Here is a 20,632-nt window from a genome sequence, read left to right as displayed (position 1 = left end):
TAGCAAACCGGGTGGCCTTCTTTATCTACGCCGTGCATGTAGACCACTTTTCCTTGATCGGTTCCTAAATCTTCTTCGAGTAGTGATTCAATATCGAACTCTTTCCTCCATGCGACCACGCTCTTCAGCATGGTGAAGGCTTCCTTCACTTTAAAGTCTCTCGCACGGAGAAACTTTAAAAGGATGACGTCACTACGTTCGTCAGCCAGTAACGGAATTCCCCATATTGACACTTGTTCCGGCGGGACCGGAGATTCCTCCGCCGCGCATGGCGGCGGAGTTGTCTGCTCGGATTTCACTATTGTTTCTTGAATCGCTTCGATCTTTTTCGCTCCGTCTTCGTCGATGGATTCGGTCTTCACGATCACCTCTGTTACTTCTTTTTCCAACGGTTCTGGTTCTGGCTCTGTGACGGAGGCTGATAAATCTTTATGTTCTTGTTTGCATTCAGCCACCACCTCCAGAGCTGGAACAAGAACTGGCGTTTCCTGATTTGCTGGCTCTGATTTAGGAGCCAGCGAAGCAGAAAACTCATGTTTGTTGAGAGCTTCCTGAACCAATTGCTTTAGTTCATCTAAAGCCTTCTTTTCAGGTTCAGTAAGCTCACCAACAACGTTGGTTTCTTCCTTAAAAGAAGTACACGCAGCCACCTTCTCCGGTTCCGAACCGGAGATGCGGTTTCCTTAACACACGTCTCAACCTTCTCGGCCACCACCGGAACATCAGCAACTTTTTTAACGGTTACTTCCGCCATTGATGGATCAAAAACAGTTGGAAGAGTTGGAAGAATGAAAATAAGAGAGAAGTGAGGAAAATAAGGTGTACCGGAAGGTGGTATATATTTGAAGAGTTTGAAAGAAAAAGAGTGTGAAATGGTGGGGTCCAACAAGCGGTTGATTCACAGCTCAATGTTGGTGTGATGGGGGCAGTGATAATGTGTCACGGATCCCACACCACATATTCCGACCGTTGGTCAGCCGTGCGCCGGCAGCTTTGTAACGCATTCATTTCACATTTTCCCTTTTTTACCAACAATTGTAAATGGTAATTAATTCTATTTATAATACAACAATTTATGTGTACTATGAGTTAACTTTTACTTAAAACTACGTTAAACTTTTAGTCAATTCTAGTTGAATAATTTACCTTTATTAGCAAATTAACATTTTAAATTTTAAGTTCTCATTAGTATAGAATGGGAGTTTAGGTAGGGTGTTTTTCGGCATATTATTCAGGTTTTAAAGTTTTAAATCTTAACTCAAAATTTGACCTAAATCTCTCATAGGCTTTTCGGGTTTGGGTTTTATTCGGATTTCGAGTGTCCCAGATAACAAAACAAAAAAAATTAAAATGTTAAAATTAAAACAACATATTTTTTTTCCTCGTAACGTAAATAATCAAATAATAAATCAGCATAACTTTATAAAACAATTCAAAAGAAGAGTAAAACAAACTTCAACCATAATCGTCTTCAATCAGACGGGATTTAATTATTTGATTACGGTTGCTATTAGTTATAAACGAAAAACATAAATTAATAATAAACATTCGATCCATTATAGGTAGAATAACAACAATTGATTAGGGTCATATTCCAATAGTTTTAGTGGCTAAGGTTTAACGTATTATACCTAAAAATATATGTAGTTTTAAAACTAAAAGTTTATTCGGGTTGACCCGAAACCCATAAATTAGACCCAAGACCCAACGCGGATTACTTCGATTTGGGTTCGGGCTAGTATCTTCTCGGGTTTTGGTTTTTCGGGTCGGGTTAGTTTGGGTATGGGTTTTCTCGTGTCCGATTGCGGTTTTCGGGTAAAAGTGGCAGCCCTAAGTTTAATAACGGTTAATAAAAAAAACTAACCGCTCCTAATATCTTACCGCTTGAATTTAGAAGCGGCTTTAAAAGAAAACCACAAGGTTTTAAAAGAAAATCGCTCCAAAACCTCAAAAATTCCAAGATTAAACGTTCATTTTCTCTAGCTTATTGTCCACTGCATTTTCACTCCAAAGCTTTAACACATTCAGGGAGGTCCAATAAGTTTGATTTTTTTTTTCACATGTATTCCTATTATACTTACTCTTGGAATAACTAGATTCCAACTAGAAGAAACATTTTCATTCAAAGAGCGAAAATGAAAGAAGTCCATCTCTAGCTCGAAGCCTTGCATAGGAGGAATATTAAGATAAGCTCAAGACAATGCGCAGTTTGCAGGGATTACTTGGAAACAGCATATCAGCTTTTGTTTCTTGTTGGTTGGCTAACTCGATTTGGTGGTGGAAACTACCGTCAATCTTTGTTTTTTCTATAAGAGATATATTGAACTATCACAAGCTTGATATATGGAACTATCACAAGCTCATCTCCATACGTGTTTATGCATTATTGAAGAGCTCGAATTAATGGGAAAAAAAATTAAACAACAAAAAATATATATTTACACAAGGTTATTGAAGACATAAAAGTGATAGGTGTCAAGTCACAAAAGTGATGGGTGCATGTTAAGGGTGGATTAGAAAGTCTTTCACGTATAAATGAATATATCATGTAAATTTCAACTTTCTTTGAGTTCTAGTTTAGGTGTTTTTATGTGTTGTACCGGCTTTTAGCTAGGGTGTTTTTGTTTAAAAAAACATACAAATACGTGGTGTATTCACACATCAACTTAATTACATGATATATTAATTTCTAATGCCTTTTTTTTGTTTAAATAAAAGCATGGTAAAAGAATTATTGTGTTATCTTTTTTTTCCTAGGGTTTCATAATTTCTTCATGGACATTGGGTTTTCACTTATTGGTGGCACTTTTGTATGATTATTTGTTTTAACTTTCACGTTTTCTCCTAGTATTATCATTTCATCTCATTACAGAACTAATTAAATATTTTAAGAAACGTGTCACAAATTTACATGTTATATCTTTTTATATAAACAATAATAATGGATACAAATATAAAATATTAACTACTTAGGTAATCATATGCATATGCTACATTTTAAAACACCAACAACAAATGTCAAAAAATCAAACTAAATAAAACGGAAGACAATACTAGATTGGGACAACGGACAAATAAATAAGCCAATAACAAAGTTTTAATATAATATTTAATATATAGTGTTGTAAAACGTGTAACAAGTTACGCCACATGAATTAACTATGATAGGTCTCGAAAAACAAATGGGTAAGATTTTAATTAACCAAGTTGCAAACTTGCACGATAGCATATTTAAGTATTAAGTATACTAGTTTTAGAACTCGTGTGATACACGGAATGTTAAAAATAGATACAATTAAGTTATTAAAACTAAATATATTTTAAAAAACTATATTTTATCAAATAGAAGGATTTTATAAATTCAAATTATATTTTTATATGGAATATGCATACGAATACGTTGTGTATTCTCACACGATTTCTTCATAATCACGAAAAAGGCACATACTGATTTTTATAAGTTGCAATTATATTTAATGGATAACAAATTCTAACACAAGATGATAAGATATTTCATTATGAATGACATAAGAAGAAGAACAATCATATATAAATTAGTATGACTAAAACATCTTTTTGTATAACATTTTCGAAAAGATGTGTGATTTGACTATTTTTTCCGAAGTTTACTCTCTCTTCTATCTGAGAAACATTTTCACCAATACTTAAGACTAGTCTCTAGCAAACCTAAAGTGACTTATTTTGTCACATTTTAGGTAAATCATCAACAAATTTTGAGCGTAATGGTTGTGGACGAGAGAACTTCATGGTTAAGCGTGCTCAGGTAAGAGTAGTACTATGACGGGTAACATACTAGAAAGTCTCTATTGACTCTAGGGTTTGAGAATGATATTATCAATTAATCGATTCATAAACTTTGCAGCATATGGGAGATTAAACGGGTAAAGACTTGAAGAATCCATGAAGTTTCATAAAGCTTCGCAGGAATTCGATAGTTTCGCGGAAGCTTCTCTACGAAACTACAAAAATTAAAATATGTGAAACTCTGACTGCATACCTGCAAATCTTTATGATGGCGTATGTGAATTTGTGCTAATTTCATTATGAGAAACTAGACTATGGCATGTGCGAGTCTTCATGGATCTCTGCTAACGTACATATGCCCTTCAACGAGTGACAATTCGTTCGAATAACAAGGCTCAGGAGTCTAAAGATAGAGAACTAGGTATCATTTGTTAGTGTTAGTATATTTTGTATGTGAGCCACCACCCCGGGTAGGGCTTTCTTGGGCTGGGACAAAGCTATGTAATCATTGTTATAATGAAACCCGTTTACCAAAATCATAGCTTTGTTGATCTTATCTCTTTTTATCTTCTGATCATTTGATTGTTTGGCTCATACCGACTCGTCTATATCGCTTATCACCAAAAACAAGCTTGAATCACCATATTTAGGAGTTACAATTTTCACTTAAACAACCAAAATCAAACACGTGAGCTCCTGGTATGAAAAACAGACAATATTTGACATTTGTCTTTTTTATTTAGAATTTGTATATTACTCTTAATTGTGTTATCTAGGTTTAGGGACATAAAAAGTGTTGAAAAGATCAAGAAACGAAGTTAAAACAAGCTAACACTGAGAACGGGAGCGTTATAGAAGAGAACCAGTCCAACCGTCACGTGAAACGAACCAACTAGAGTTGGTCACGTCACGCGACCAACCAAGATAAGGTGACCACGCGACGAGGCGCCCCTATGGGTGGCCAATGTTGTGCTTTGCTACTGCACGTCACACGATCTGATCAATTTTGCTCTTCGCGCAACGCAGAGAGCCTAAAATTCTAGAAAGTTTCGTCTGTTTGCAAGGGTTTTGAGCCAAAATAACTATATAAACATCATTATCTTAACCCTAATCAAAACAGAAGACCACAACCGTCTTTGGACGAATTTGGAGCTCAAGATTGAAGGTTTTTGAGGATTTTAAAGGCTAGGAATCATCAGTGAAGTGCTTAATCAATTGAGAGCGAAGACAGCGGATTTTATCACCCTTATTCTATCGTTTTCTATTATTATTATTATTATTATATTATTATTATTATTATTATTATTATTATTATTATTATTATTATTATTATTATTATTATTATTATTATTACTTTGCTTTGTTTGATTTAATTATGATTCGCTAAATTTATTAAAACTGCCTAGGCTTATGATGAACTTGTGTTGACATATGATTTTGGTTTGGATTTTGCTTTTCTTTATGGCTTATGATTAAGAGGTTTATTGTTATTCATTCGATGCATGTGTGTGCTTAGGATTGTTTAATGAGTTTTAATGTTTCACAAAGTCGATGGTGAATGTCTTTAATATAATAGGATTTTTTATTATTAGGTCATCTATTGTTTGCTTTTTACTAGTTTGTGGTTAATATGAATTAAAACCATTGGAACAATAATAATAATCAAGTAGACCTAAGTGTGATGCTAATATGAATATATGTAAGGTGTAACAACTCGGATTTTTCATATAATATATACCCGACCCGTTTTCGTTATCGGGTTTAATTAACGAAGCATCGCGTTTATCGAGTCATTAATATTTTATTATTGTTTATTGTATTTATTCATTTTATCAAAATAACTTCCATTCATATACAAATTACATCCTAAACCATAGTTTTAACCTCTTTTGCACCTACACTTAAACTACAGGGACCATTTATGCAAATCTGGATAATTAGTATATTATAATCCTTTTACCCATTTACCCAAACCCTTATTCAAACCCGTTTACCCACACCCAATGATCCTAATTGATTTCTTGAACCTTAATTCACGCTCTAAACTTGGAAATTGATTAATGCATATTATTAACCTTTCCGTAATCAGCACACCGACCCAGCTAATTATGTTAACTCAATCAATTCGACGCGTATTAACAATAGTAATGAACCGTCAATTGCGACTCATTGTGATATTAGGGATACACCATCTAAAGATCATATTTGATCAATTAAGCTAGTCTGCACGAGGAGATAAGCATCGCGAGTTGAAGCCCCATAATCAATTAAGTTTTAACCTCCCGAATGTATCCCTCCTCGTTCTTGGTCGAGCCGTCTGCATCATCATCAATTTCACCATTGCCTGTTCATCATTTAGGTAATTAATTATGTGCACCAGAATCGTTTTGAACCTAATTACATTAAACCTAACTTTATTTACTCAATCGTAAACTGGTTTAATCAATTGTTAATTCTAGGGTTTGTAACTCAATTGGGGTTGATCAAAGTCTGTGTATATATGTATTTTTGTTTGCGTCTGCTTAATAACAAACACTCTGGCTCAGCTGGTGGGTTGGGGTGAGTGTTAGTCACTTGAACCGGCCATCTGCCCAGGTTCGAATCCGGGCGGTGACGGTTTTCACTTTGATTTTCTTTTTAATTTTTTAAAGGATTATATAATTAATATTAATTATTAAATAAATATTAGTTTATTCAAGCCGGCATCTTGGAGTTTGTATTTCTTGTCAAACCTCGTAAAAGCTTTCGTTTACTTATACATATATGTTTATGTTTATGTTTATATATACATATATATGTGTGTGTGTGTGTGTTACTATTATATTTTTATTAATAATATTAAATTCTCGTTACGTTATTAAAACCCTACATCAATATTGGTGCTTTTCTTGCCATTGAACGTCTTTATAAATCTGTTATATATATATATATATATATATATATATATATATATATATATATATATATATATATTATAAACGTATTAAGTAGATTTTTCCTTAAAAGGTTTATACAAAATATTTATTTGCACCTTACTACATATTAGATTTATAATGATTATCTACTTATTTATATAAGTACCTTATTTATTCAAAATAATTAATAGTATATCTCACTTTATATTTAATTTATATTAATTTATTTAATTTAGATTTTATTATTTCAAGATATCTTATATTAATTAAATTATTTAATTATTTATTTATATATTATATCATGGGTAATTTTTGGGGAATTTATAATTAATAAGACTATTAAAGACAATGACCGTAGAGATTAATCAATAAATATCTTAATCCAAATCATACTCAAATCTCATCCAAATCTTAATTCATTAAATCAAGTCTACCTTTTATGATTAATATATATCGTATCATATTTAAATAGGACTCATTGTCGGTGAATCCCAAAGGTTTTACCTTTCTCACATCATCATTCTTATTTCATCATCTGATCAGGTGAGTAATCACTCCCCTATTTTAATTGTTTTCAAATGTTTTTGGGACACTTGCGTAACATTTATCATATTATTTATCTTATTATTTCTCAAACGCAAACTGTGATCTTTGTGCCGTGTATCAATTGAATGATAGTCTGTTACTTGCTATTTGCTTACTTGCTTACTTGAATCGCATTCGGAGAGGTCCAACATAATCTCATTATAGTATGATCATACGACCGTCGTAGTGGCTGGAGCTAGATCGCATTGGCAATAGTTTCACCAACACCTCATTTTTGGTAACCAATGCCCATTCGCATGGCAACGGTTTAGCCCTTTCTTTATGGTTGATTGTTTATGTATGTGCTATGGTTTAATTGTTTATACTCACAGATAACAGTTTTGCCTATTTTTTTCTTACTCACTTATATCATTATATATATTATTACCATTTTTGTTTGTGTCAAAACTGGTGATCTACTCACTCAACATGTGGTGTTGACAAACATATATTTTGTACGCATTTGCAGGTTATATATTTGGATTGCTTATCGAACTGAAGCTCACATAGAGATGACTTTAGGATAAAACATATACAAGAATAGTTGGTTTTGTATTTGTAATTTTCTTTATTTTTGTTGTATATGAATGTTGTTTGATAATAAATAAATTAATTATATATTGTCGCTTTATATTTTCATGATAGTAACCCTGTGAGCTGTGACAATCAGTTCACGCCCCGGCGTTTCCGCCGTAGGTTGGGGTGTGACAGATTGGTATCAGAGCCGAAGGTTTAAGATAGGTCGTTAGTGGTGCCTTAGTAACATGCTTAGGAACCCCATACGTTCTTATTTGTTTACCTAATGTGTTCTATTTGGTTGTTTACAGCTTACGTAATTACTTGTGAGATTAAATACTTATTTAGCTGCTTAGCTAATTGTTTATTTTATTGTAATGTACACACACAACTCCGAAGCTATGTTTCACTCTCAAGATATTTTATTACTATGAGACTGTGTCTCATCCTCAAAATATTTTTATAACTCCGACGCAATACCTCATTCCCAAGATATATATTTACATTTAAATTTTTGTTGGTTGTTTTCGTTGACGAGAATTTCTTTTAGGATTTCCTAAGTTTTGTTTTTACCTTTTTAGTGTTTATCGTAATCAGTTAACTGTTACATTTTTTTTCCATTGCGTTTCATTGTTATTACATTATTACTTTTTAAATGTCTGGTCGGGTGAAAAATCCATGGGACGCCTTGGACACGCCAACTATTTATTTTCACAATTATTATATTTACGATATTTGGTTGGAGCATTATCACGCCTGGTGATACATGAGATACTCAACTACTCATACTTACATTTGTAATTCATTATTTAGTTTGGTCGGTTAAAACGGTACGTAACACTCATGGACCAACAAAATATCATGAATAAGCTCATGGAAACCCAATATATCGAGAAACTTACGTTATTTATTATTTGTTTATGTATTTTATTCTATATGAAACAACTTACGACTTGACTCAATTATTTAATTATTCAATTACATTGAACCAAGACTTATTGATTCAATTCATTCACATACTCACGAATATTTTCATTCCCATGATGAAGCACAAATCATTCACTCACTGGGAATCTGTTATCACAAGTTTATCTAAACAATTTACTATTTAATTATCTAATCGGTTATCTCGCACTCATGTTATCACATTCACAAATTATCAAGAGCAATTAATAGCTATTTTCTCATACACATATTATAACATCATCAGACTATCAAATATAATAAAAGTATTATTAAATACCTTAATATTTAAACAATATCCCTCATGTTCACGATTATCACGTTATCAATTAACGAACTTATCACAAGTAACTCAATACCCCAAATAACTATCAATTAAATCTCAGTTATCACCCTTAAATTTTAAGTATTAACATTTTAATTTGTTATGCTTCGATAAAATATCATATCAAATCATCTCATTGATTATATCACCTACTTAACGAATTATCGAATAGACTACCTCATTTAAATTCTGACTTATCCTTAAGTCATGATTAACGCTAGCACAACTTATGTCGAATTTCACTCTTTCTTTAATAACTAATAAGAAATTTACACAACTTATTATTTATACTCATTTAATCTCAATTTACATAATTATAGAATGATTTCTACGTCAAAAAATACAGGTCATATATTCTCTACACCCGCTTTATGACCACAAGTACTGTCAAAGAGTTAGCTCCTACAATCTCTAGGGTATAAATTCTAACTCAAAACACTAATGCAATCAATTTAATCTTGTTCACTTATTTCTTTCAGAAAAATTTCGATTCATTTATCGTTATTCACCCTCATAACAACGATAATAACGATAATAACAAACGCAAGCTTAATAAGATAGTTTAGGTTATTAAGTAAACCAATTATCAATCTCAACGAAATCATAGTGTCCCAAACAAGAAACTTTACACCAGAATACGCTCGTTACGTCTTATTCGCGACTTTCGTCATCCAACTCGATTCTTGTGTTATTCTTACACTCACTATAACAGTTATGGTTATCCCGTTAACACTTGTCGTTACGCTGCCTACGACATAAAGACATCCCACAGCGGTCTATGCCATCGACTTAGCTTTATACACCTGCTACACGTGCATTCTACAATTATGGAGACCCTAATCACCTACGCAACACATTGTTCTTTACTCATTCACGCCGAGTTCAATTATACCGGAACCGTACCATACTACCCATGCTCATTTAGCTTAAACCAACCAACTCTATGCCTTTCAGGCTTTCTTCATGTAACAAGGTCGTTCTCGCTTACTCGATTCTAGACCCGCAAGACTTAATTTCATCAACCTTACCTTAGTCAAACCTCGTTTACACAAACCTATTCGAGGTACCCCAAATCATTCGATCTCAATTATTTAAGTTTTCATAAGCTCAATAAAAAAAGTGTTTTGAGTTAAACCAATCGTAGTTATGTTTTCACAAAGAAGATTTTTTTTCGTCTTCATCATTTTCGTCTAAACGTATTTTGTATTCAATTATACCATAAACGATTATTTGTCTAAATTAGTTATTTTGGAACAGTAGAACATCTTTCCAGATAATCGTTCGAGCATTTAATCTATGAAAGGAAGTGGGAAATGATCTTTTCTTGTGGCATCATTAAGCTTCCGGTAATCGATGCAAACTCACCAGCCTGTGATGGTCCTCATTGGTATTAGTTCGTCCTTCTCGTTCATTACGACTGTCATTCCTCCCTTCTTGGGTACTACTTGAACGGGACTTACCCAAGGTGAATCTAAGATCGGGTAGATTAATCTGGCGTCAAGCAGTTTGATTACTTCCGTCTTCACCACATCTTGCATGTTAGGGTTGAGACGTCTTTGATGTTGGACCACGGGTTTGTATTCTTCCTCCATGAGGATTTTGTGGTTACTAAACAAAGGACTGATGCCCTTGATATCCATGATCTTCCATGCGATAGCCTTCTTATGGTTTTTGAGAACCTTAAGAAGTTCGTCTTTCTCTTCTTTAGAAATGTGAGATGAAATAATTACTGGGAGTTGAGAATCCTTCTCTAGAAAGGCGTATTCAAGATGTTTTGGTAGTTCTTTTAACTCTAAGGCTGGTGGTTCTTCGATTGATGGTTTTGATTTTTCATTGTTTTCAATGATTTCGTATATCTTTTCTGATTCTTCGTGGTAGTTGTTATTGAAATTTTCATTTTCTAAAATTGGTTTGTTTAGTGTTTTGTCTAAGACTTGTGTTTCTAGGGGAGTATTTGTAACATCCTAAAATTTATAATGTTGAATAAAGAAAGTTATGTTAGTGATGTCGCGTTTTTAATTATTAATATCGGGTAGGAGCGGATCAGGGACTTGGATTAATTGAGATGGGTTAAATGAGAATGGGATTTAAGGGATATAAATATCCCCTAAACCCAAAAAATATCTTCATTTACATCTATTCCTTCACACTTCCAAAACGCACACACCCCATACACAAGCCGACCGGCGGCCGAGATCCGAGGAGAGAGAGAGAGGCCGAGAAGCCGTAGAGAGAGAGACCAAGATCCGAGAGAGAAGATAGAGCGGTTGGTTGTGATTAAGCAAGGAAACAAGATCCAACAAGCTCAAAAAGGTAAGATTCTTGAACTTTGAAGTTTAAAGATCCAAGCTTTTTAGTGTTAAGTGACCGGAAATGGTCGGGAAGCGTAGTGGGTGATATTGAACCATAGCGGGGGTGTTAAAATCGCTCGAAATGTTGGACAGAAACCAAACAGCAGGCTGTCTGGGCAACTTCGCCTTCATCTGGGCAGCTTCGCCTTCAAGCGATGAACTTCGCCTGCAAGCTAAGTTCGCCTGATGAACTTCGCCTGCAAGCTAAGTTCGCCTGATGACAAGTTCGCCTGAGGTTTAAGTTCGCCTGATGACAAGTTCGCCTGAGGTTTAACTTCGCCTAAAGCTAAGTTCGCCTGAGGTTTAACTTCGCCTAAAGCTAAGTTCGCCTGAGGTTTAACTTCGCCTAAAGCTAAGTTCGTCTGATGGCAAGTTCGCCTGAGGTTTAACTTCGCCTAAAGCTAAGTTCGCCTGAGGTTTAACTTCGCCTGATGACAAGTTCGCCTGAGGTTTAACTTCGCCTAAAGCCAAGTTCGTTTAGAAAATAAATTAAAAATCTAATGAAAAATGTGTTAAGACAGTTAATGGAAATAAAATTTTTCCAAGCTGACCTGGTAGCTCGACCCCAGCCAGGGGCTCTGCCCCTTGGACCCTGCTAGGGGCTGCCGCCCCTAGACCCCGCTGCCAGGGGCGCTGCCCCCGGACCCCCGTTCATTGTGGGTCACATAAAGATAGAAATACATTATGAGAAGTGATAGTTAATTGATACGTATACTTTTTATACAGTCAGCCGTGCACAACTGAAGAAAGAAATTACGATTAACGGTGAACGTAACCGTGTTCAGGTGAGTTTCTAGCCTCATTCCTTGTTATGTTTTCGGGGCTGTGTGCATACTTGATGTGTTGTTAATACATTTATCCTAAGTGATAAGCGTATGCCCTATGTGATATATGTGTTATGTAAGAATGATTGCTTGATGGTACGTGAACGATCTTCGGATATTGCACGTACTGTCAGGTTGTAACGCTAGGTATAGGTAAGAATGTTATGTATGTTATGTATATGAGCATGGTAGTGATAATAGAAGAAAGAAATGATAATGTATAGTTGTATGGTCACGAAAAGGGTACCAAGCCCTAATAATACTTGAGGTATTATGTATGGTTGTATGGTAACGAAGTGGGAATCGAACCCTTCTAATATTCGAAAACTAGGGACCAGACCCTTATAATATCTGTGATGATAGGGACCAGACCCTTATAATATCTGTGATGTTAGGGAATCGAACCCTTCTAATATTCGAAAACTAGGGACCAGACCCTTATAATATCTGTGATGATAGGGACCAGACCCTTATAATATCTGTGATGTTAGGGAATCGAACCCTTCTAATATTCGAAAACTAGGGACCAGACCCTTATAATATCTGTGATGATAGGGACCAGACCCTTATAATATCTGTGATGTTAGGGAATCGAACCCTTCTAATATTCGAAAACAAGGGACCAGACCCTTATAATATCTGTGAGGTTATAGGGCGAAAGGCTCTTTAAAAAGTATGATTATGTATGTAAGGAAAGTATGAAGGTAAAAATGAACGTATGATTATGTATGTAAAGAAAGTAAGAAAGTAAAAATGAAGGTAAGAGAACTTAGGTGTATATGAAAGAAAGTTAAGAGATTAAGTATGAGATGTAAGAAGGTATTGTATGATTATGTGATTAACTAGAACTCACTCAGCGTAGCTGACTTTTAGTATGCACGCCGGTGAGTAGGATGAGGCAGCTCGCTTGAGGAGACACATGGCACTGAACAGGAGTCTGGCATCTGAAGACTTACGATGTTTTAATTTTAATGTTTTAATGTGGAAGACAAGGGATGTTTTGGGACAAGTAGTGAAATATTGTAATGTTTTATGAAAGTTTAATTTTCCGCGTAAATGTTTTAATCAACTCTGATAGTTAGAACTGTGTTTATGAGTAAATCCAACACGAAAGTAGGGTTACCGGTAACGGGGCCTTACAAGTTGGTATCAGAGCATAAGTTCGAGAGATTTAAGCATCCTACATGCTTAGACTCGAACAGAGTATGGGATTTAAGTAAGAAAGGAAAGAAGATGCCAGTTCAAGAATGCCATGTGTCGCTCAAGCAAGATCAGTAAAGGTAAATGGTATGATTAAATGATATATGTTAATGGGAAAGAAAAGATATGTGAACGACAGGGATAGGAATAATTGATTGTTTGATTTGACAAACTGCTTAAGTAGAACCAGCACAAATGGACTCATAAAGGGAAGTGTATAGGACACGGAAAGTAACGTGATCAGCTAATCACAACTGGCCACTGTTATTACCTGTTAGCCTTGCTATCCTTGTACTAAATAGTTCCTTGAGTGATGATGTTTGTGTTTTCCCTTTTAGAATACGATGACTAGAGCTGGAGACTTTGTTGGAGCTGGAGGTCGCACTGGACGACGTGGCAGGCCTCGTCGTGTCTGGCAACCTTCGGTTGAGACCGCTTCCAACACCGAAGTTGAAGGAAGCGCAACGGGAAAAAGCCCGGGAAACAACGAGGAAGTTCAACTTAGCCCTGCAGTTCAAGCAGCCATTGTTCAAGCTGTGGTTGCTGCTGTGAAGAACCTGAATCCCGAAGGATCTGCTGGAAGCCGTGAACGAACTGCTGAAAGGGCGGGTGGTGATGGTAGAAAGGATGGGGAAGGAGAAAGAAGGACCTCGAGTGAGGATAAGTCTGTGGAAGTCTATGACAGGAGAAGAGGCCAAGGTGGGTGCAGCTATAAGTCCTTCAAAGGACGCGACCCGCCGAAGCTGACTGGTTTAGGAGACGCGATCGCTACTCTTCAGTGGATAACCGCCATGGATAAGGTTATCCGCATTAGCGAGTGCCGTCCCGATCAAGCGGTAGGTTATGCTACTCAATCATTCGAGGATGAGGCTATGTATTGGTGGGAGAGTGTGGAGCAAAGAAAGACCCGAGAAGAGATCAAAGAGACGAGGTGGGAAGATCTGAAGGAGTTAGTAATGAAGAAGTTCTGTGCTGACGCCGAGGTTGAAAAGGCGGAGATGAAGTTCCTGAACTTGAAAGCTAGGACAATGACACATCGTGAGTACACTACCGAGTTCAATCGAATGTCTAGGCTAGTACCCGATATGGTCAACACTGAGGCTAAGAGAATCAAGTGTTATGTGAGAGGATTACCCCAGAGAGTCCGCATGTTAGTCAGGACAAGTAAACCTACTACTTTCGATTCTGCTGTCGAACTCGCAGAAATGGTCTATGCAGACCTGACTGCGGATGATGTGGTGGTGGAAGACGAGAAGAAGGAGAAGAAATGGGCCGCTCCTGCTAAACGACCCGGTACTCAGTTATGGAACCCCAAAGTTAAGAAGCAGAGAGTGTGGGAGAAGAGATCGTGTAAGACCTGCGGAAAGATGCATGGTGGTGAGTGCAAGTGGAGTAAAAGTCCTGGTGTTTGTCTCAAATGTGGAAAGGCCCACGGTGGGGAATTCCGGATGGGGTCTAATGTGTGTTACAAGTGTGGGAAGGTGGGGCATTATGCCAATGAGTGCAGTGCAAAGCCAGCATGTTACAAATGTGGCAAGCCAGGCCACATGGCGAGAGAGTGCACAAATGGTGAAGCTGGAGGTAGTGGAAGGAAGGATGCTGATCAAGCTAGGCCAAGAACTAGAGCCTACACGCTGACCCAAGAGCAAGCCAAGCAGATTCCGGATGTCGTCACAGGTACGTTTTTAGTGAACGGTGTTTCCGCTTCTGTATTATTTGATTCGGGCGCAAACAAAAGTTTCGTAGCCACACCATTTAGTAAACTAGCTAAAATGAAATGTTGCCGAGTGTCTGAAACTTTTGCGGTGGAAACCGCCAGTGACACTTCGGTTAAAATAACAAAAGTGGTTAAGAATTATAAGATAGAATTGGAAGGACATGAGTTCCCGATTACCTTGTACGTTATGACCTTGGGAGGGTTCGATGTGGTTTTGGGTATGGATTGGTTGTCTGAGTTTGAGGCTCAGATAGTATGTAAGAGTAGGATTATAAGGTTAAAGTCATTGGATGGTAGCGCGGTAACGGTCTATGGTGATAAGGAAAGTTCTGGGCTTAATGTCATTTCGATGATGAAAGCCGAGGGTTTGCTAAGGCGAGGGTGTTGTGCCTACCTGGCGTATGTCGTCAACGCTACGGCCGAGACGAAAGAAATGAAAGATGTTCCTATTGTGCGCGACTACCCAGAAGTATTCCCTGAGGATCTTCCGGGGTTGCCACCAGAGCGAGAGATAGAATTTCAGATAGATTTAATACCAGGAGCCCAACCTGTCGCGAAAGCGCCTTACCGTCTAGCACCGTCCGAGATGAAAGAATTGATGTCACAACTGCAAGAATTCCTCGACAAAGGTTTCATAAGACCGAGTGTTTCCCCGTGGGGCGCACCAGTTTTGTTCGTGAAGAAGAAGAATGGAAGTATGAGAATGTGCATAGATTATCGTGAGTTGAATAAGCTGACGGTAAAGAATAGATATCCGTTGCCAAGGATTGATGATTTGTTTGACCAACTGCAAGGTTCAAGTTGGTTCTCACGAATAGATCTCAGATCAGGCTACCATCAGCTGAAGGTGAAAGAGGCAGACATCCCTAAGACAGCGTTCCGAACGCGGTATGGACACTACGAGTTCCTCGTAATGTCATTCGGTCTAACCAATGCTCCTGCAGCATTTATGGACATGATGAATAGGGTGTGTCGACCGATGTTGGATAAGTCGGTTATCGTCTTCATCGATGATATATTGGTTTATTCTTAGAGCGAGTCTGAACATGCTGAGCATCTGAGAGAGGTACTGGAGACTCTGAAGAAAGAGAAGTTGTATGCCAAGTTTTCGAAGTGCGCGTTCTAGTTAAGAGAAATGCAATTTTTAGGTCACGCGATTAATCCTGAAGGGATTACCGTGGACCCAGCTAAGATTGAAGCGATAACGAATTGGAAGACTCCGCAGAATCCGACTGATATACGAAGTTTCCTAGAGTTAGCTGGCTACTATAGGAGATTCATCGAAGGTTTCTCCAAGATAGCCGCACCGCTGACCGGTATGACCCGAAAGTCGATAGTATTCAGTTGGGGAAAGTTTCAGGAAGAAGCCTTTGAAGAATTGAAGAAGAGGCTCACGCAAGCTCCAATCCTTACTTTGCCCGATGGCGACGAGGATTTCGTTGTTTGTGCTGATGCCTCGCATCAAGGGTTAGGTTGCGTGTTGATGCAATGGGGGAAGGTGATAGCTTACGCGTCTAGACAGTTGAAGGTCCATGAAAGTACTTATCCGACGCATGATCTGGAGTTAGCAGCTGTAGTGCATGCTCTTAAGACATGGAGGCATTATCTGTACGGTACTAAGTGTACTATCTATACCGATCATAAGAGTTTAAAGTACTTCTTCGAACACAAAGAACTGAACATGAGGCAGAGAAGATGGTTAGAATTGATAAAGGATTACGACTGTGAGATTAGGTATTACCCCGGTAAAGCTAACGTGGTCGCTGATGCGTTAAGTCGTAAGAATGAGGAAGTCCTTGCAACAGTGAAGTCATATAAGTTGATCATGAACTCAAGTCTTTTTGAAGAAATCATCAAAGTGCAGTCAGAAGTGTTAGTAGACGAAGGGTTAGTAAAGAAAGAAAGGATTTATGGCCAGCAAGATGAGTTGATGGAAAACACTCATGGAGTTAAAACTAGATTTGACCGTATGTGGATTCCACGCCATGGTGATCTTAGAAGTCGAATCTTAGATGAAGCTCATAAGTCAAGGTACTCAATCCATCCTGGAGCTACAAAGATGTACCAAGACCTGAAAAGAGATTACTGGTGGCCAGGAATGAAGAATGATGTAGTGGATTATGTTAGTAAGTGCTTAACTTGCTTACAAGTCAAGGCCGAGCACCAAAAGCCTTATGGGAAGATGCAACCGCTAGAGATACCTGAGTGGAAATGGGAACACATTACCATGGATTTCATAACTAAGCTACCTCGTACAGCTAAGCAACATGATACCATCTGGGTGATTGTGGACCGTTTGACCAAGAGTGCTCACTTTCTGCCCATACGAGAGGCCATCTCGTCAGAAACGTTAGCAAGCTTGTTCATCAAGGAAGTGGTAACCAAGCATGGAGTACCGTTATCGATCGTGTCTGATAGGGATACACGGTTTACTTCGAGGTTCTGGAAGAAATTCCATGAAGCTATGGGGACGAGGTTGAACATCGGTACGGCGTATCATCCTCAAACCGATAGACAGTCTGAACGGACGATCCAAACCCTTGAGGATATGCTACGTGCTTGTGTTTTAGATTTTGGTGGAAGTTGGGATGATCATCTGCATCTAGCAGAGTTCTCCTATAACAACAGTTACCATTCAAGTATTGGTATGCCACCGTTTGAGACGCTGTACGGTAGACGATGTAGAACCCCGGTGTGTTGGGGTGAGATTGGTCAGAAGGAAATGGGAAGCCTAGAAGTGGTTCAAGAAACGTCTTCAAAGTTCGATCAGATCAAAGCAAGAATGAAAGCCGCGCAAGACAGACAAAAGTCTTATGCAGATAAGCGGCGACGACCAATTGAGTTCAAAGTTGGTGACAATGTGATGCTCAAGGTCTCGCCTTGGAAGGGGATTATCCGTTTTAGGAAAAGAGGAAAGTTGAGTCTGAGGTACATTGGACCGTTCAAGGTTGTAAAACGTGTGGGTGAAGTAGCTTATAAACTGGATTTACCCGATGAGTTAGAAGGAATTCATTCAACCTTCCATGTTTCTCATCTGAGGAAGTGTCTAGCTGATGACACATCTCACGTGCCATTGATGGACATTGAGGTTGATGAACAATTGAACTACATCGAGCAACCGATAGCGATCGTTGACCGCAAGGAGAAGCAGCTTCGTCACAAGATTATACCTTTGGTAAAAGTGATATGGAAACACCGTAAGGGATCAGATGCTACTTGGGAAGCCGAGGATGAGATGCGCAAGTTTTACCCTAGGTTGTTTATGTAATAGTTAGGTTTCGGGGATGAAACCGCTTTAAGGGGGGAAGACTTGTAACATCCTAAAATTTATAATGTTGAATAAAGAAAGTTATGTTAGTGATGTCGCGTTTTTAATTATTAATATCGGGTAGGAGCGGATCAGGGACTTGGATTAATTGAGATGGGTTAAATGAGAATGAGATTTAAGGGATATAAATATCCCCTAAACCCAAAAAATATCTTCATTTACATCTATTCCTTCACACTTCCAAAACACACACACCCCATACACAAGCCGACCGGCGGCCGAGATCCGAGGAGAGAGAGAGAGAGGCCGAGAAGCCGTAGAGAGAGAGACCAAGATCCGAGAGAGAAGATAGAGCGGTTGGTTGTGATTAAGCAAAGAAACAAGATCCAACAAGCTCAAAAAGGTAAGATTCTTGAACTTTGAAGTTTAAAGATCCAAGCTTTTTAGTGTTAAGTGACCGGAAATGGTCGGGAAGCGTAGTGGGTGATATTGAACCATAGCGGGGGTGTTAAAATCGCTCGAAATGTTGGACAGAAACCAAACAGCAGGCTGTCTGGGCAACTTCGCCTTCATCTGGGCAGCTTCGCCTTCAAGCGATGAACTTCGCCTGCAAGCTAAGTTCGCCTGATGAACTTCGCCTGCAAGCTAAGTTCGCCTGATGACAAGTTCGCCTGAGGTTTAAGTTCGCCTGAGGTTTAACTTCGCCTAAAGCTAAGTTCGCCTGAGGTTTAACTTCGCCTAAAGCTAAGTTCGCATGAGGTTTAACTTCGCCTAAAGCTAAGTTCGCCTGAGGTTTAACTTCGCCTAAAGCTAAGTTCGCCTGAGGTTTAAGTTCGCCTGATGACAAGTTCGCCTGAGGTTTAACTTCGCCTAAAGCTAAGTTCGCCTGAGGTTTAACTTCGCCTGATGACAAGTTCGCCTGAGGTTTAACTTCGCCTAAAGCCAAGTTCGTTTAGAAAATATTAAAAATCTAATGAAAAATGTGTTAAGACAGTTAATGGAAATAAATTTTTTCCAAGCTGACCTGGTAGCTCGACCCCAGCCAGGGGCTCTGCCCCTTAGACCCTGCTAGGGGCAGCCGCCCCTAGACCCCGCTGCCAGGGGCGCTGCCCCCGGACCCCCGTTCGTTGTGGGTCACATAAAGATAAAAATACATTATGAGAAGTGATAGTTAATTGATACGTATACTTGTTATACAGTCAGCCGTGCACAACTGAAGAAAGGAATTACGATTAACGGTGAACGTAACCGTGTTCAGGTGAGTTTCTAGCCCCATTCCTTGTTATGTTTTCGGGGCTGTGTGCATACTTGATGTGTTGTTAATTCATTTATCCTAAGTGATAAGCGTATGCCCTATGTGATATATGTGTTATGTAAGAATGATTGCTTGATGGTACGTGAACGATCTTCGGATATTGCACGTACTGTCAGGTTGTAACGCTAGGTATAGGTAAGAATGTTATGTATGTTATGTATATGAGCATGGTAGTGATAATAGAAGAAAGAAATGATAATGTATAGTTGTATGGTTACGAAAAGGGTACCAAGCCCTAATAATACTTGAGGTATGATGTATGGTTGTATGGTAACGAAGTGGGAATCGAACCCTTCTAATATTCAAAAACTAGGGACCAGACCCTTATAATATCTGTGATGATAGGGACCAGACCCTTATAATATCTGTGATGTTAGGGAATCGAACCCTTCTAATATTCGAAAACTAGGGACCAGACCCTTATAATATCTGTGATGATAGGGACCAGACCCTTATTATATCTTTGATGTTAGGGAATCGAACCCTTCTAATATTCGAAAACTAGGGACCAGACCCTTATAATATCTGTGATGATAGGGACCAGACCCTTATAATATCTGTGATGTTAGGGAATCGAACCCTTCTAATATTCGAAAATAAGGGACCAGACCCTTATAATATCTGTGAGGTTTTAGGGCGAAAGGCTCTTTAAAAAGTATGATTATGTATGTAAGAAAAGTATGAAGGTAAAAATGAACGTATGATTATGTATGTAAAGAAAGTAAGAAAGTAAAAATGAAGGTAAGAGAACTTAGGTGTATATGAAAGAAAGTTAAGAGATTAAGTATGAGATGTAAGAAGGTATTGTATGATTATGTGATTAACTAGAACTCACTCAGCGTAGCTGACTTTTAGTATGCACGCAGGTGAGTAGGATGAGGCAGCTCG

The 20,632-nt window shown here is 37.9% G+C and overlaps 1 protein-coding gene across 1 annotated transcript in view; it reads right to left on the bottom strand.

Annotated features, from left to right (window-relative positions):
• Window positions 1-5: 5 nt before the first annotated feature.
• The window catches only part of LOC143598708 (patellin-1-like), a gene marked incomplete at its 3' end in the record, with an annotated part of 28,051 nt that continues 7,424 nt past the window's right edge, over window positions 6-20,632 (bottom strand). The window contains exon 2 of the mRNA XM_077076857.1: window positions 6-682. Within this exon, the coding sequence (XP_076932972.1) occupies window positions 6-682 (677 nt within the window). The remainder of the gene's footprint in view (window positions 683-20,632) is intronic.

This window comes from Bidens hawaiensis, unplaced genomic scaffold, assembly GCF_021521415.1.
Source record: "Bidens hawaiensis isolate Kalapana, Puna unplaced genomic scaffold, B.hawaiensis_p1.1 tig00050743_1, whole genome shotgun sequence".
In the NCBI taxonomy this organism is placed as follows: domain Eukaryota; kingdom Viridiplantae; phylum Streptophyta; class Magnoliopsida; order Asterales; family Asteraceae; genus Bidens; species Bidens hawaiensis.
The sequence above is the reverse complement of the archived record's forward strand: the minus strand, read 5'-3'. Positions and strand labels throughout refer to the sequence as shown.